The 19,263-nt window shown below is 42.4% G+C and overlaps 1 protein-coding gene across 1 annotated transcript in view; it reads left to right on the top strand.

Annotated features, from left to right (window-relative positions):
* Positions 1 to 19,016, top strand: part of LOC141146167 (uncharacterized) — a 202,634-nt gene extending 183,618 nt beyond the window's left edge. The window contains exons 19-22 of the mRNA XM_073632907.1: positions 5,463 to 5,614; positions 11,282 to 11,348; positions 12,364 to 12,479; positions 18,319 to 19,016. Coding sequence (XP_073489008.1) covers positions 5,463 to 5,614; positions 11,282 to 11,348; positions 12,364 to 12,472 — 328 coding nt within the window. The 3' untranslated portion in view covers positions 12,473 to 12,479; positions 18,319 to 19,016. The remainder of the gene's footprint in view (positions 1 to 5,462; positions 5,615 to 11,281; positions 11,349 to 12,363; positions 12,480 to 18,318) is intronic.
* Positions 19,017 to 19,263: the final 247 nt, after the last annotated feature.

Raw genomic sequence — 19,263 nt, 5'->3', positions numbered from 1 at the left:
GGATAAATCTCTCCTCAGCATGAAGTTTTAATGCTGAGAAAGTGACTAGTTTCCTGTAGAGAGGCATAGAATAATCATAAGACGGAAACATATGAGGTTTCAATCTTTAAATGTGTAATGGGAGGTGTAGTGGTTCTTAAAGTGAACCTGCTCCCAGAACGTGCACACCAAAGGGTCTACTTATAAAAACAATTTGCACTGAGAATGTCTCAGCTTGTGCGCAAAAGTCACAAATAATAACCATAGTGCTTGTAATACGCGTGAAATGTCAGCTTATACTTGCTGCCCGTTGTAACATGTCCTACCATTCAATCCTAAGTGAAAATGTCATTCGACCAGAAGAACTGAAGAGACGGGCCACACACCAATGACGTTTTAAGCATCCAAAAGTATCCAGTAGGTAGATGACAAAGACCTCTACCTCTGGCCACATCTCCAACACTTTTTACCCTTGACAGGGTACATTAATGGAGATCATGTCAAGGATAAAACACGTTGGATGTGTGGCCAGAGGTAGAAGGTCTTTGCAGTGTGTTCTGTCATCTACCTGATTGCCTAATAAAACTTTTTGGATGCTAAAGCCATTATTGGTGTGTGGCCTGTCTCTTCAGTTTTTATGCCAAATGAAGAGAGGGTGGGCTCCTGGGCTCTAGCACCCGGTGAGTCCTTGACATTGAGGGTAGAAGAAGCGGCTTCTGCAGTGGTGAGACGTCCTTGAGTTGACCAGTACAGAAAATAGCCTAACACTATAGGCCAACCTTTCGCAAAAGTTTTACTCCAGAGGAACCCTTAAAAAAAATTCAGGTCTCAGGGAATCCCTGCTAAGATTAGTCCATAGGGAGTCATTGGGAAATGCCCCTTATGTTGGTGGTGGTAAAAAGAAAGAATGCCTCCTTTACAGGTGTGACGTGAATGACACCCTTGCATCATGCTCTGACAGGCATGCAGCTACTGACAGGTGGTGAGGAAACAATGCAATGTGTCCTCATTGCCTGTTTTGACCCCATTTTTACCAACAAACTCGATGCAATTATGTACATTATGGTTGAAGGGTGTTTGTGACGCTTCCCCATTGACTTGAACGTGTAGCAATCTGTGGGCTTGCCACCCGCTGATTGCTACATGTTTTGCTGCAGGTGCGAAGCATTGTGGCCGCAGCATGTAAACATCCCCGCCCGCTGCAGCTTAAGGAGGGGGTTGCGGTTGCCGGACAGCAAAATTTTGTGGCTCAACTGTGCATTTTTGCTGCCCCCTCCAACCGCAAGTCTAAATGAGGCTTAATGAATCATCTACTGCAGAGTGTAAACTGCTATACAGAAATAATACAGTATTGCAAAAATAAAACTTTGTTTTTGACAAGTCTACAGGACTGAAACCCTTTACAGATAATTAAGCTAAAGAAAGGAGTTCTATCTCTGCAACATTGTATCAATTCTGTATATCGGTTACCTCTGCAGTAGCTGATTCATTACACTGTCAATGGTGAGCATAGGAATCTCCATACACATTGTACATAGTGCAGAGGTCTCCCTCAAATTATTATTGTTATACAGGATTTATATAGTGCCAACAGTTTGCACAGTTCTTTACAAAATGAAGGCAGACATCATAGTTGCAATACAATTTAATACATGAGGAATCAGAGGGCCCTGCTTGTTAGAGCTTACAATCTAAAAGATAGATTATTTCCTCTTCTAGTTGAATGTTCTTAGCAGTGGCGGAACTACCAGGGTCACAAAGGTCACACCTGCGACCAGGCCCTGACTATTCGCCACTGTCGGGAGGCCCCAGCGGGGTTGCTGGCCGCATGGCTCTGACCTGAGAGTGTCACTCCCATGCAGCCCAGAGCCTGCACTGACAGTTCCCCCTCCCTCACACAGATGGGAGGGGTGAGAGACGATCAGCCCCTATCCAACTGTGTGTCTGTGGGTAGTGTGAAGCTAAGCAGGCGAATTTGATCATTCAGCTGCTGGACTTCATACTTCCCACGGTGCACACACAGGAAGAGAGGGGCAGGAGGAGAAGTAGCAGATCGGCTCTCCTATCTGTGCGAGGGAGGGAGAGAGGGAACTGTCAGTGCAGGCTCTGGGATGTATGAGAGAACGCTCTCAGCTCAGAGTCCTGCTGAGGAGGCACTGCTACGCAGCACTGATGGACTGCACTAATAGGTGGTACTGATAGGTAGCACTGTTAGGCAGCACTGATGAGCACTGATAAGCGGCACTGATCGGCAACACTGAAAGGCACTTATAGGTGGTATTAATGAGCACTGATAGGTGGCACTGATAGGATGCACTCATGGGCACTGATAGGCGGCATTTATGAGCACTGATAGGTGGCACTGATAGGATGCACTCATGGGTACTGATAGGCGGCATTTATGAGCACTGATAGGTGGTATTGATAAGCAGCACTGATGGGCACTGATAGATGGCATTGATTGATTAGCACTGATAGGCAGCACTGATAGGCTACACTGATGGGGCTGCACTGATAATTAGGGCACTGGTGATCAGTGTCCTGATTATTAGTGTAAACAATGTACTAACAGTCTTGCCAGTTAACGTCTCTCCTTTCCTCTCACAGACACAGAGTTGGAGGAAAGGACTGCCGATAACCGGCAAGTCTGTTTAAATGTGATCAGCTGATCACATGGTAAAGGGCCGCTCTGATTGGCGACACAGCAGTCACAGAGCGAGCTGGATGCATTCCCCAGGGGCCATACAGGAGGCAGGGTTCTGGAAAGATGTCCATGGACACCCACCCAGATCTGGATGCCTGGGGCTTGGATGGAAGGGGGGTAAGGGGGCCCTTCATGGTTTCTTGCACCGGGACACTGAAGATTCTAGTTACACCTCTGGTTCTTAGTCTATAGTGTTGTACTATTTTCTCTGATGGTCAAATGTTCTTTAAATCTTTTGGTCAAATGTTTTTAAAGAGGAACTCCAGTCGGTTTTAAAAATATTGAAAGTCAGCAGCTACAAATACTGTACCTGCTGACTTTTAATAAACAGGTACTGTTCTTTGCCGTTTTTTTTTTCCCTGGCATAACCAACTTGGCTGTGGGAACTGGTTGCGACTTCCTGCTGTTTCACAGCCAACTCCCCACTGCACATGTCCCAGAAGGTTGCGGGTAGGGATGAGGAGGGTGGGCCAAACTTACATCATTCTTACCTAAGTGAAAGAAAAAACTTTAAAGTATGGCAGGGAAGGGAGACAGATTAGTGGTACTTTCCGTTTTTAGGCTATTTTCTCTTAAGATCGAATGACAGGGAATGTTACATTTGCCCTGCGAAAGGTAATAAGTAGAATCTGATGTTTCATCCATATTACAAACATTACGGGCATTATTATTTGATTATTTTTTTTTTAAATAAATGGACTCTAAATATTTACAGTAAATATTCTGAAGCAGTGAAAGTATTCATCCATCTCTGTATCTTTAAGCATTGTGAATCAATTGATTTTCAAAATTCACAACGCAGACATTAAATTCTTAGCTCTTTCCTGATTTATTTTAATTGCTGCAGAATCTTAATGTAAACACGCAACAGGTGTTTTTAGGCTGTTGAGCTGCTAATACTCCAGTAGAAATTTGCCTGAACGTTTCTATGGAAATTCTGAAAAATCGTTCCTTAGAGCATTCAGTGATGCCATCATTGAGTCATATAAATCTCTTCGAAATCCCTTAAAATGTCTTCCAGACCTGTTACATATATTATGTAAAACAAAGATAGAAGCGCCGCTTAGACTGTATGACATTTATTTAAACAAGGCATAAAAGCACTTACATCTAGGTAAGGTAAATGAAGTACATCGTGGAGTCCTGTAAGGGCTCAGAAAACCTTTACAGGTGTTTTGAGTTAATTAGCTTATTAGTGTGTGACACCATGTGTCTACAATATATATTCACAATATTCACATTTTCTGAGATATTGAATTTTGGGTTTTCACTAGCTGTAAGCCATAGTCATCAAAATTAAAAGCAAGAAAATTCTTTAAATATATTATTCTGTGTGTAATGAATCTATATAATATACGCGCTTCACTTTTTGAATTGAATTACTTAAATAAATTAACTTATTGATGATATTCTACCTGTATATACATATCATTTTTTGTGTGTGTTTATTTGAATATCTGAATCTATGAATGGAGGAGGTGGACCTTTCAATTCATCTGCCCATCCTTCATTCATAGAGCATTTTTTATTGATTGAATCTATAGTACAGCTTCTATGAATGGAGGAGGGGGCAGAAAGGATGGACATAGTCTGCACTCTTGTTGAGTACCTGTGAAAACTCCAGCAGCTCTAATAACCCCTGCAATACTGGAAGATTACTTCTACAGGAGTATGGGGGGGGGGGGGGGCAGAGAACAGAAGATTTTAACTAAGATAGCCAACACCAGCACTTCACTTTAGCTCTGCTAATAAGGGGGTAGCACCTGCCCTCCTGTACGGGGCCCATGCTTCATTAGTTCAACTGAGGGGCCAAGAGCAGCAGGAGTGGACACTATTTACTGGAACCTTTTTCCCTGTGCCCCTCGTGTTTACAATGCTTCAGTTTGTGAATGAACAGGGTTCCACCCGTACAGAGTGCTTCCTGTTCATTCACTCTGTAGCTGAGGCTGCAGAGAAAGGATTGAGGAATTTGTGTCCTCAACCTCTCAAAAGTGAGATGTTGGGTGTCTGTGTAGACCCCTGATATTTCACCAACCCCCACAGGGTTGTTCAAAAAAAGAACAAAAAAAATTGGAAAAAAAGTAATTAAAATAAAAACCTAATTGAGGGGTCATTCTCACAGCTATCCTGGTTGCAAGAATGAGTGGTTTGTTCATTTGGCTAAAACTGCCTGTTAGGCTTGGTTTGCCGTTCCTGTCAGCTAGGCTGTACGGGGTCCCATGATTTCTAACAGCAGCCCTGCTTCTCATTGAATGTAAGTACCATCACTTGTGCTGATTTTTTTAAAAAAACAGTTGCTAAATTTAGGATTTATTCTATAACTGGGCAGGTATGTCTTGACACTAGATGGTTATTGATACATTTTGCTGGTCCAAAAGAGCCAATCTAGGAAAAATTTGGCTGATGTACGATAATTCAATCAATAATAGCATCCAACTTTCATATACAACTTTTTCTTTAGAGCTTTTGTCTTTTTTTCTGAGCTGCAGGTGCACTTTAAGGTCAGGCGAAATGTTCCATAGCATATGGCAATGTTTAGTCTGACAATAACAGAGGTCAGCAGGCGTTCAGTAATTGCTTTACTATACCCAGCTCTAAGAAATGAATTTTTGTACAGAACACTTGATCTCCAAAATGTACTCACTTGTAAGAGAAGGAACTATTTTTACCTTTAATTGCTCCTTGAAGATTGGAACTATGGCGGGGTCTATGGCCTGCACAGTCTATAGAAGATGAAGAGTGTGCTTCTAAGGTCCCTGTTGCTTTGTTTTCTTCCCAGGCTTCAGCCACAGAGTTCAGAAAGTTCACAGTCATTATCCACGTTGATAGCAAGTCAGCAGGAACAGAGAGAAGCTCTCCAGCAGATGAACCAGAGGCTGAAGTCTTTGGAAAGGATGATTCGTCTCAGCCTGCAGGCTAAAGCTCCACCAGGTAACAGGATTAGGGGGTGACAAAGGCAATGTGTCCATCTCAAAGGTTCACACTTTAGAAACGGCATTCCGGGAAACAAAAACATGAAAATACTGCCCTGTTTGGCTCAGTTTTCTCAGTTCATTAAAAAACATTAAATCTGTGAAAAAAGCTGGTTGTTGAATACCAGCACATACATAGTGCCTGCTAACATGGGCCCCAAATGCCAAGTGGACCCATCAGGCAGTTGCAGGTGCAGGCTGCATGATCACCATATGAGAAGACTCCTTACTTACTGCCAATCATTGGGGCTGCTCTATAGGGTGACCAGACCCATATAAGCATTTTTAGGGTCCATTCACACCTGCGGCAGTTGGGAGGCGATTTGTTGCCTCTTCATCATCTGTTCTATCGCAGAAAAGCCTGCACCATCATGCTGCAATTGCGTGAATTGTAGGGTGTTTGTGGCATAGCCCCATTCATTTCACTGGGTCTCAATCGGCTGTGGTACTGCCAACTGAACACAACACCAGATATAATTATTTCTGCAGCAACAAAGCTTTTCTTGGCATGTGTACAACCCCCCCCCCCCGGCACAGGGGACAGTGAAACTGTGTCTCCGCCACCTATCCCCCGCCGGCCACCCATGTAAATGAGCCTATAAAGAGGAACTCCCCCCCTTTGTGTTTTTTTTTTTTCTTCTCTTGTTACCTTGATTGCTGGTTGTCCTACAAAAACATCCTCCCACATCCAACAAATCCAGCGTTGTCTGGTGTAACAAGCAAAGAACCACACTGCTATCTTCTATATTGATGTCAGCAGGGGGGTGGTTGTCTCTCTAGGTTCTTGCACCTTGGGATGGATAATACAAGTATCCCAGGATCCTTCAGGAGGAGGGTGGAGGGGGTGGAGATGTCATTCTTGGGCCTAGGCAAGAAAGCTGAAAAAGTCGGGATTGGACTAATAGAACAGGTATTAGAAAAAAAATTTGAATATCTGATTGTTTAACAGGAGGGAGGAGAAGGAGCAACAATATCTAAAGTGCTAAAGGAGGGTCAAGGTCCACTTTATTGAGGAATCCTATCCTAATCCATTCCAATGGTAAATATGGTGCATAGGGGCTTAAGTAGACCTTGTTTCTCCATTTGGCATGCATTTGAAGAACATTGATAAAGTCACCTGATTCCCAGTTACTCCAATGGTGTAGTGTGGATGACCATTGTGAAGCTATTTTTGACATGCTTTGGACCCAGCAGGCCCCATTGAGATTGTTCATATTGCACAGTGCAGGAGCTCACGCTCGTTGGATTTTAAACTCCCAGCCTTCCCATGAAGTAGTTTGCCGTTAACAGTGCTTCTAAGAAGTGGATGGGGTCTGATGTAAGTATTTTTAATAGCTATTTTACACATGCTTCAATTTTGGCAGCTTTCACCCTGAAGTTCATTTTTTATCTATTTTTACCTGTTTTGGTCGGTTATCTTCAGAAAACTCACATGTCCAAGAGATCCAGCACTGTCCTTTTGCAATTCCCCCAACTGTCTGCTGCAAACTGTGTCCTGAACTTCCTTGGCTACGTCATCAAGGGCCGCTGTCTCCTCTAGGTTCTTGCCAACGATGTGCTGTGGTGTGTCAACAGGTGGCTGAGTGCAAGAACCAGGAAGACTCAGCTGGCCCCCTGATGACATACATAAGACTAAATAGGGCCTGGGAATACCCTGAAGAGAAAGTGGGAATAAAGTAAGCTCCATCATTGTCAGTGGGTACAATAATACTCTCAGCTTTGGAGTCAGTGATTGCAATACAACCAGTCAGCATTCGGGTCAGTGAGTGCATTTTTTCATTATTCACCTCTGCACCCTCATCCACATCCACTCCTTGTTCACAGCCCCCCTTGTCCACATTCTGTGTCTGCACCCCTTTCTCTACCACTCACCCCTGAACTCCTTGCCCACAGCTCAACAGCTCACCTGAATGCAGCTTACCCAAACCCCCTGCATATTAAGAGGAAGGTGTGAAAAGCCTATAACCTCTGAGCTGTTCAGTTAGCAGAGCTGAAGCCAAGAGGTCATAGAAAATCCCAAGTCCTGCACTGTGCCTGCACAATACCTGGGAAACTTAGAAAGGCGGCAAGGCAGGTAGTTTAATGTCAGGACCCTTACCTGTAATCAGTCATGTTGAAGTACTTTGGTTGTTAAGTGAGACAAAGTTGCTGTCAGAGATATTCATGGAATTGAAGAGTTATCTGTGGCAGTACCTTCCCTAACACCCTGCCCAGCATGGCACATCTAGTTTCCGATAAGGGCTCAGACATTCAACAGCCTTCACTTATTTATGAATGAACCGAGAGTTGTTAATCACTAAATGGCACCCAGATCCATAGTAAGTGGAAAGAGCAAAGCATGTCACTGGTATGGAAACGGTAAAATAGAATGTATTTTGTTATAGTTAAAAGGAAACAATATAAAGAATAAACTTAGGGCAACGCCAGAAGTTGAAGAAGTTTTATTGCTGTGAGCTACAGAGATTGTGCTAATCCAACTTTAAAGCTTTTTAAGAAAAGAAGCAATCCGTCCTAACACAACAGCATGAAATCAAAGATGACTGGCTAAAATGCAGGAAATCAATTGTGTCAAACGTCACCGAGATCTAAGAGAATAAAGAATTTATATTGAGCCTTTCTAGGCTGATGGTAAAACATCAATGTCATAAAAACAGACAAGTAACTTTTAAAGCCATTTAATTATTGGTTTAAACAAGCCAAAGATATTGAAGAGCACCTGTCATTTTGGTTCTAACAGTATGCTGCTAAGTAGGGAGGGGAAGATGGCACTAAACATATTATCTTGTAAACGTTTTTAATGTATTTTAAAAGAGATTATAATAATCCACACCTCATATGTGGTAAAAGGAAATTTATGATTTTTGTCAACTTTATTAAATTATTTTTAAAGTATTTAGCAGTCTATAGATTGATCTTTTAGGTTATGTTTTCATTAATTAGATCCAATCTTTGGTTTACAACTAATATTTATTCTGGGATCACACTATTACATTGGTGTAATATGTTATTGCATCATAGAGCCTTTTCATATTAAATAAAACCCCAATACACTAAAACAATTCTTCTAAACCGTAGCTCAGCACTGCACATGGCAGAACACTACTGCATGTTACATTCCCCAAAAAGGGGTCAGGTGCTGTTTTGACCATGTATTGGTATGTTCTCTCAACTCCAGCCAAAACTTTTTTGGCTGGGAAGGGATAGAACTTTTGCTTCGTTTTTTTTAATTAATTTTTTTCAGTACTTGTTTCTACTGGGGAGTAGTATCGGGGCACACAGAGACAGAATATGCAACAGAGTGGCACTTGGACCTCTTAGCAACAGAAAGTATGCCCAAACAATTGCTTTTGTTAAAGGAATGAGACTGAAAGAAACTGGGAACCTTCAGACATAGGGAAAAAAAATCTCAAAAACAAAAGACATTACAGAATCAGACGTAAGATTTAGAGGTTCTAAAGGGTCAGTCTGGGGGAATTCCTCAAAGGGTCCTCAAAGGGAATCAGAGCTAACACGGTCTTGGAAAAGTGTGGTACTGACAAGATTGGAGGCGAGCACCGCTCTGGCAAAGTCTCAGGAGACCTTGGCGCTGGCAAAGTCTCGGGAGAGAGTGGTACTGATAAAATCTTGGGAGAGTGTGGTACTGTTAAGGTCTCGAGAGTGTGGTACTGACAAGGTCTTAGGAGAGCATGGCTCTGGTAAAGTCTCAAGCGACCATGGCACTTTCAGGGTCACAGAAGAGTGTAGAAGACCAGTTTGGATCTGGATTTTGGAGCCAGATTTGAAGCAGTGGGCCCCAGGAACAGGCTGGAGGTATATGTCAGAAGTTGCTAGTTCAGTAATAGAAGACGACATGAGTGCTGATAAATCTTGTACAGGAGTCACAGGGAAATTGGCCTTTTTTGCCCTCAGATTTAAACTGTTTCTCTGAACTGTTTTTCCAAAATGTTTTAGTGTTTGAGATTAAGATACTTGCCTTTGATATCAGTCTTTTGGGGATCACAATAGTCTCAGAATCACAAGATCGATACTTGGTTCTAGACATAGACACAGAAGCTGGAAGGGCTGCAACTGAATTGGATTCTTCATCTTATCCTCAAAACAGTCAGTCTAGTCTTCAGGATCCACTTGCCCAGAACTTGGGGTGGCAAGAACTATCATATTCTGCCTCATCATACTCAAGAAAGTGATTGATAGTGTAAAGGTGTGCTGATTCCATGTAAAGGGTAGGAAAACCCACAGTGATATAAAATATAATGCACAATAATGTTGCCCAATGTGAACACAATGGGTAAATTGGGAAAAAGTGTGTGGTCTAGATTGACCTATAACACATGTGGATAAGCAAAATTTCTTAAAACTTGTGTCCATAATCAAAAAATATAAACAGTGCAATTCAAACATGCAATTGTGTATATAATCTAACAAGGAAAAAAAAAAACTGACGAGAGTAAATACACTTTACACTATCAATCACTTTTCATTCCTGGTATTCAGGGGTTTTCCGGTGCAGCAGACTTAATTAATTGAATTGTCAGCGCTTCCCTTCACCTACACACACATACTCATCAATAAAGTGTACAGAAGGATTGCATTAAAGATCTAATGGGTTAGATTTAAAGGAATTGCTGAGATGAGTTGTTGCTGTGGGAGACTGGAACAGTAAGCTCGCATTAGAAACAGGTTTAGCCTGGGGGGAAGTCTCTGAACAGGAAGTACACTGCTTCAGAACTTAAAAAGGAAGCATAGATCCCCAAAAGGAAGACGTTGTACAGAATCTTCACATAGATAGATGTGATAATCCAGAATATCATCCATCCAACCAAATCCCATTCTAGAAAGAAATACTCTCTATGAAGAAGTGACAGGTTGTGAAGGATGACTGCTGGATGAAAGGTTTGTTGCAGGAACTAATAAAACTTCTGAGGATCTAAGTCTTTAAATCTAGGCAGATGAACAAAAATATATTACCTATGGTCTAGATTCCTATATAATATAATTTTTTGAGTAAGCAATCAGAGCATACAGGATTGCACCATTCTGGACTGGAAAAGGGTTTTTTATTTGGATTCATGCGTTATTCGGGTCTGGTTGTGCCGCATACAAAATTCTGGATACCAGCTTAGGCTTGCTTCTGACCATTCTCTGCTTGCTTCCCTGGTACTGACCTTGGCCTGCTCCTTGACTTTGCTCTGCCTGCTTTCCTGGTACTGACCTTGGCCGGCTACTGGACCTTGCTCAGCCTGCTCCCTGTCCGCGCTCCTGCTTCACCGTGTTTGACATTGGCTCATCTTGACTAGATCTCTGCCTGTGGCAATCACTGCTACCTAGCTACCGGCACCCGTGCTTCTTGGAGCCTTGTACCTCTGTCATCACATTCAGGGGCGCTTTGACCGGAGCCACAATTGAAGCCCTCTTGTCAGCTCGGCCTTCAACCAAGGTATATGGCACAGAGCTTACACAGGCAATAGATAGAATTAAGTTGTTTTGGGGGCTGTAGCAAAGGCAAAAAAGTTGTTGTTGCTTTTGTCAGTATGTCTATGCATTGGGAATTGGAGTTTAAAGTTATTTTGGGAGTGCCTTTAGTAAAAACGAAACATACATTTTGTCCTCTAAATGTCTCTGTCAGGATCATCATCTGTGTTGGCCTGGGAGAACAGAAGCATGGAGTACAGTGGCAGTGCGCCAGTAGAGAGGTGAGTGTTAAACTGAATCCATCATCTCTATATTCCTTATGTTTGCTGATTTTTGCATGTATCATTTGCTCTACAATCTTAAAGTGGTTGTAAACCTGTTAAAAATTGTTTTACCCCAATGCATTCCCTGCATTAAGATAAATAACCTTCCATGAGCACCCCCCCCCCCCCCCCCCAAATACTTACCTGGCTCCTCTTTCAATTCAGTGCTGTGCCCGTCTGGCCCCTGTTTTCAATCAAATCCTATGAGGAGGGAGTGCGGCCTGGGAGTGTGCCCCTCAAGCACGTGGCTTGCTATGGGGGCACTGGTAGAAGAAGAGGAGTGAACAGCGTGGCAGGGGACCACAGAAGCGGAGGTTCAGAGCCACTCTGTGCAATGCCATTGCAAAATATTTGATCTGCTTTATTACGAATATAGGTATTTTGACCCTGAGGTAGGACCACATGAATGACCATTATAGAACACCCCAGGCTTGTTTAAAGATCCCCTGGAAAAATAAATATTTTGCTGTTCAGTGCATAGGACTGTGGGAACAGCCTTTCCTAAACAATTGTCTGCTTTTCTATTCTTGATATGAAGATTCAGCAGTGCTGATGACTAGATAAAACATATAAATTGGCATACTTGTTTGTGGTAGGGTATGGATTTAGTGACCTCAATAGATCCGGCACCTCATCCCTTAATTTATTAGAATATGAATACAGGGTTCGGACTTGGGATTATGGCGGTGCACCTTGGGCACCGCCATAATCCCAAGTCCGAACCCTATATTCATATTATTTGGAATGTCAAATGCTCCCTTCTTAACTCCACTGTCTTCTCTCTTTTGTAAATTTTTATTCACCAGTAATTTAGAAATTTTTTCCATATGCTATACCTCTTAAAAATATCGATATTCAAGGTATCATTCCAAAAATCAGTTGGCTCCACTCTTGGTCTTGCCTCTGCAGTATGTCCATATGGTCCTTTTTACCTGTGTGCAATAAACTCTTGCTCTTTCTATCTTATCTTTAGGGAAGATCATCTGGGAACAAACTATCCATCAAGAAGACAGTATGACGATGATTCGGAACCTAGTGTGAGAGTGGATATCATTGGCCAAACAAGAGATATGCCATTGTGAACATATGGTGAGTGTCTCCAAAAGGCAGAATGCAGGATGGGCCAAAATGGTTCAGGGGCGGCCCATTCATTAAGGGCACGCGGGCACCGCACCCCCTATCCATGCACTCAGCCCCCATGCAGGACCCCGGATGCATAGATTCCAATGGGGGGGGATTTTATTTTTAAGCATGTGATTAGAGCCAGAGGCTTTAATAGGCTTCAAAATAGGGAGTGCCTGGGGCGCAGAACACTGCGAACCGAGCCCACCCAGGTGTGTTATAATAGCGAATGATAATTTCACTATTGTCACACTGATCCTTCTCCCGGCAAATCAGGAAGGGTCACCGGATTGGCTGAAAGGACAGGCAATTGAATTGGATGCCTAGAAGTAGGGGGAGGAGATGCACGGCGGAGCCCACTGTGATGCAGAGGATGAAAAGACCCGATAGAAGCCACAAGCCACCGCCCGTCTGCAACCTAGAAGGGGTAAGTGTGGGGTTGGATAACCGCCCACGACACCGCCCACAGGGGGGGGGATTGGTAGTGCGGTTGACCAGACCAACTGACTGACAGCGGGGGGGAGGGGGTGGTTGTTTGCCGCCACTGGGTTTGGGTATACTTGGACTTCACCTTCGGTCTCTAATACATTTCAACTCTTTTCCCTCAATAGTCTACAAAAAGAAATTTTTGGAATTCTGTTTTTTGTTTTATTAATGGCAGCAGGTGGGTTTATTTATTTCTTTATTTATTGTCCCACCAGTGTCTTTTCTTTCTTTCTTTCTTTTTTCAATTCTTTATAGTGTTTTTTTTTCTTTCTGTCTAGATCATGCAATGTTATGTTACCAACTCTTCTTTTGTCAAATCTCAATTATTGCAGGGCTTGTCTCTAACTATCATTTAGTGTGCATTCACATGTACATATATTTACTGGAACACTGTATACTGGCAATGTTTTTGGAATTTTTTAAGCCTGTGCTAACCCTATTCCTTAATCTTTTTATCTGTTTTCTTTATCTGTCATGGTTGGGTTTGGAGGCTGCTTTGTGGCACAGACTGAAGGTCTGAAAGCAAAATGAAGACTAAATAGAACTCTGTGGGGAGAATTTATCAAAACTGGAGCAGCTGTGCATGGCAACCAATCAGGTTCTATCTTTAGCTTTTTCAGTAAAGCTTAGAAAATTAATTTTAGAAACTGATTGGTTGCCATGCACATCTGCTCCAGATTTCTGGCAGCCCAAATTTTGATGACTTCCTCTCAATGGATATGCAAGTGGGGTCAAATAAACCCAAACACTAAAATCCAATATCAGTTTTAACATGGAGTTATTTACAGCTTTCATTAAAATAATACCTGGTTATTCTGTTGTAAATGTCTTTGCCTGGTCAATTTCTGTTAAGGGGTGACAACTGTCTGCTAACTGTGCTTCTGTGTTGTCACCCTGCCACACACATACCTTGTGCAGACTACAAGTAACACACATTTCTCCTGTTTGGCAGGTGCCTGGGCTCCCTTTTTGAACTGATGGGGCCTTGTACATAAGGGCAGGCTGCACTGCCTTATCAGTGACCCTACTGCCGGCACACAGAGCGATAATGCTAATGAACACAGGGTAATTAGGGTGTGCAATACAAAAAAGACGCCACTTGCTCCCATCTATAGCTGGCTATCTCAGTAAGAAACATTGGAAGGCTAACAACAGGTACAAACAAAGCCAAGGATAAATCCAAGGGAAAAACCAAGCTTAACTTACCACCAGCCTGCAGACAACCAAATAACCTGTCTAACAGTATGTGTTAAAAGCAGGGGTTTAGTCTGCATACATTTGCAAATGTATGCGGAAGCCACAGAGCCTTGTCAAGGCACCGTGGTATCTGTGGTATCTAACACTAATTTATAAGTGTCCCCACAGTGGAGGCACATGCATTCTGATGGATAGGTGAGAGCAGGTGGACTGAAGGGGAGCCACCCCTTCTTAGAGGTACAGGGGCGCACTGAACACCCAGCATATAGCACAATGGCTGCAAATGTGTCAGTGCGCTTCCTGACCAAAAACATGACAGTGATACAAAAAAGACGGCACTTGCTCCCATCTATAGCTGGCTATCGCAGTAAGAAGCATTGGAGGGCTAATAACAGGTACAAACAAGGTTTTTATTTGGTTGTCTGCGGGCTGGTGGTAAGTTACGCTTGCTTTTTCCCTTGGATTTATCCTTGGCCTTGTTTGTACCTAATTAGGGTGTGCCCAGGCACACCCCATGCACACGCCTATGTTGCTCGGGTATGGTCCACTGTTCTCAGTATAAGGAAGTAAGTCCAGTGCAATGGTGTGCAGCAGAAGCTGGAGCGAGTACATGTAGACAGTAAAATGCTGCAGAAGATCAGTGGAACTGAGATTGAAAAAAGGGTGAAAGTAATATATTCTAAAGAAAAACTTACAGCAAACACTTGTTTGATACACAGTGCTTTGGCAAACTAAATGTGATCCAGCTAGGCTGAATTAACACTACAGCATTTTAAATCGTGGGCAGATTTGCCACAGATCTGCCCACGATTTGACAGCGCCGAGGTGTGAATGACAAAACGCGGGACTCGCATTCGAGATGCCATTCATTTCAATGACACCTAAAATCCCTGTGCGGGTCTGCCATGATCTGATCGCATGACGATCACGGCAGACCTGCACCGCAATTTGAGGTGTCATTCAAATGAATGGCATCCCAAATGCGAGTCCCGCGTTTTGTCATTCACACCTCAGCGCTGTCAAATCGCAGGTAGATCCGCTGCAAATCTGCCTGTGATTCAAAATGCTGTAGTATGCAGCCTTAGTGTTTACATCTACTTTGAAAAGTAAAAGTAAAAAGTGACTAAAGAACATCTCTATGAAGTTTATTTGTGTAGCTTTTGGGAAAGTAACTTTAAAGCTGAACTCTAGGTAGGTATAAAAGACACAAATTAATGTAGCTCTGTATTCAATAATGCATCATTAAATGTAGTTTTTAAATACAAGCAGTGTAAGTAATTGAGTTTCACCTGGCATCAGCCTCTTGCAGACCAACATACAGCAGGGCTGGAGTTTGAGAGGTAGAAGGGGTGCATGGAGCCAATCAGTTCATTTACTGACAAGGAGCATTTTGTTAGGAGAAGAAACTAGAATGACAGATAATCTCTTCAATGTGCTGCTTCTCCTTTCACTGTCCAGTCATAGGCTCAGGAAGGTCTGGGACAACCTGGGCTTAGAAGCAGTGGGCTGAATGATGATGGCTAGCAGACCGAGGACATCTAGAGGTAGAAAAAAAAAAGTACTGTATTTAAAGTGAATATTGCTATACAGTGTTGATTAACTACTAAAATATCAGCTCCCCTTGGCAGTTATGCTGCCTAGCACAGCACTTTCAGTGCTTTGAAAAACGTTTGTCTCCAGCCGTGGAGGAAATTAAAATTGCCTGCACTATTTTTTGCAACTTTGGTCCGGAGAATATATTTGAAGCCCACAAGCATTTATTTCCTGGATGTGGTGAATGCTGTGCTCCCAGCATTCACCACTCATTCCCGCACATGCTCAGTGGCATCCTGGGAAGCCTGAGACTAGCTCCCAGGAGTCTGGGAGAGGCTAGAAACACGCCTACTCCCACAGGAGGAGAACCAGGAAGTGCAAAGAAGAATAGAAAAATAAAAGGTAATTACGGTGATTTAAATTTTTTTAAACGGCATGTCAGCATCTAGGCAAGGAAGAGAATACATACAGATATTGTTCAGAATTTGGGTGGAACCCCGCTTTAAGCTGGCCATACATCATACAATTTATATTTACCATCAACTATGTAGTGGAAGGGCCTGCCTCATTGCATACAAATTGAAAGTGTTTAGGTTTGACCACATATTATATAGTTTTGGTAAATCTAAAGGAAAATTGTATAATGTATGACCAGCTTTACTTTAGTGTTGGCACTGGTTTCACCCTTCAATACAGCCTTCCTCAACCCTTTTAACACGGAGGGATGCTTGAAAATACTTTCTGGTCTCAGGGCGCCCATTATAAAAGTTACTGTATCTACAGTTCACTGTACATTTGTAGGATGGTCACTAGGAAGAATTCTCCTTACATTTGTGGACATTGGGAAGAATGCTACTTAAATTTATTGTCAATGGTAAAAATGCCCCCCCCCCCCCCTCTTTAGTGGTAGCTAAAAAGATCATTGCTTTCAGTGGTTGCTTATCTGAGAGTCAACATTTGCTCATTGCTTAAAGCACCCCGACATCTTCTGGAGGAACCCTAGGGTTCCACAGAACCCTGGTTGAAAAAGGCTGCTCCGATATCCAATATCTACATCATAACAAATGTATAGACTACTGTGGTTCAATTTACAAAATGGCCTCTTGCAAGGATATTTTTAGAGGTAACAGGTACATTATTGTATTAGTTAAGGAACATCAGCTCAATCAGACCTTTTCTCAGAATATAATCAACAGTAAAACAGAAGTGCTGATATGAAAGGCAGACTTTGCCCCTGGAACACAGAATTGTTATGATCTGCTGTAGCTGGCAGATTGCAATGTGTTTTCTTTTTATGGGCCAGGAAATGAGTCAGTTCATTACAGTACAGTGTACATGGTCATTAATTAGATTGCAATCATTTATTGGGCGCCTTGTGTTCATCTATATTAGTGTGAAGCAATATCTATTTATCTATCTATATTATCATTCTATTTATATATCTTTGTATCTATCTATCTATCTATCTATCTATCTATCTATCTATCTATCTATCTATCTATCTATCTATCTATCTATCACATTGACACCCCTCTGCTCTTCCACGGTGCATTATTTAAGCATCACAAGCTCAGGGCTCTGGGCTTCTGATAACCTGAAGCTACCTAGCTCCTGTACCTCATGCCTTGCCTTGTCCCTGATAGCTCCCTAATGGACTACCTCCATGACTGCTGCCTGCTTTGACCTCATGCCTGGACTTGCATTACTCTCTTGATTGCTGCTTGCCCTGACCTCTTGCCTGGATATGGACTGCTCTACTGGCCACCCTCAGCCTTGATCCTTGCTTGGATAACAGACAATGCCAGCTATTTGCCAGTCCTGACCTCAGCAAGCCTGGGGTCCAACCAGTTGATAGCCCTGGTCACATCAGCATAGAGTACCTGCCTTAAATCTCTTCCACTTCCTGAGGCCATATGATACAGTACATGAACTCTTCCTTTCAGATGGTTGCTTTGAAGCATCCTGTGAATATGACGTTGCTCCTCAAGCCCTGGGGGCATCCAAGTACCACTAGGCATACTGGCCTCAAAAGAAAGGCGGCCGCTATGAGTGAAGCTCACATTAGCTCCATTACTTTTGCAGAGCAGGATGTGGACTAGTAAACCTTACACTTGTCACAAAAATTGGACTTATACAGCGTCTAATTTTTTAAGAATGCTACCATGGTAAATGGATTAAGGTGACTGAATTGCTCATATGGGAATAAATTCTGGGGTATGATGTTAACACTCAACTTAACTGAGAAAGCCACTTGGATGATGGGTGAACATGTTCAACATTACTAAATACGTCCATATGATTAGACTCACTTAACCATGGCCTGGATAAATTAGATGCTTCATAGGTAATAGTGTATACATCAAAGGCTGACCCTCCCATTCAAAAATCAGTTTTTGAAGGAATGCAGTGATTAAAAAAATCTAAAAGTCATTGTAAATCCTTTCTAGCTGTATGGTTTACCTGAAAGGAGTTGATTTTTTTCTCAACAAAAATGTACTCACAATTAAATAGTATAGTAACAGCTCACTTTTTTTAAAGACAGAGCTGTTCTTCAACAGGAACTTATTCCTTATCTGCTTTTGTTTTCCAGAATGATGAGCCTTTTTAACACAGAGGAAAGGAAATGAGCACTGTATTGTACTGTCTAGCGATTGGAACAAAAAAAAATACAGAAGCGGTTTCACTTCTAGACACGTGTGGTGATTTCAATACAAGAACGCTCATCTTCCCAGCACCGTGGCTTGGAGCTGTAAATCCATAATTTACAAAAAATGGTTTGCATCGTTGCCTGATGTGGAAATCGACCAAAGAGAGATATTTTTTGAATTTTATACACTCAGAACTGACTGTTTTATTTTTTTAATAAAAGTAATTATATATATGTACATCTTCTGTATCTGTAACAAGGTGTTAGACCCCTTAAAAGGTTAGATCCCACCTCATGGGTACCAGGCTTGTCGCTTAGACTCCCAACTGAGGTTATATAAGGATGGGTGGTGTCAGTGATTGGAGTACGGCTCATGGAGTATGCGGTTAGGTATTCCCTGTCATGATGGGCTAATGAACATGCTGTATCATTGGGAATGAGAGCAACAGGAGGAATTAAGACAAAGAACCATATTTATGGGAACTGATTGAGCACCAGGTTACTTGAAGGAAAATAATCTTTGCCGTTCAAAAATGGATTTTATTGCCACTTCGCTGGAGAAGTTAACAGTTACTTGTTTCGTTTCTTACTGGAATGATTGCCAAATATTTAGAAATAAAGTTGGAATTTCTTTACCTGAACCTGACTGGACAGTCTTCTGTTGTGTGGTGGGAAGACGAGGGAAAGGTTAATTCTGGGTGGGCTCTGTTCAGTTACAGGGGTAGGTTTGCCTGGTGTCCTAAGATCAGGTAAAATAAATGCTGCAGAGTAAAATCATGGGCTCTGTCCGAATTGGGACAAGGGATTCCTGAAATTCATGTTGAAGAAACCAGAGAAGGTCAGCCTATGGACTACAGAGGTTTGTCCTGGGAGAAGGAGCTCCTCTCA

The sequence above is a fragment of the Aquarana catesbeiana genome, linkage group LG05, assembly GCF_042186555.1.
Source record: "Aquarana catesbeiana isolate 2022-GZ linkage group LG05, ASM4218655v1, whole genome shotgun sequence".
Lineage (NCBI taxonomy): Eukaryota > Metazoa > Chordata > Amphibia > Anura > Ranidae > Aquarana > Aquarana catesbeiana.
This window is presented reverse-complemented; position numbering and strand designations above follow the sequence as displayed.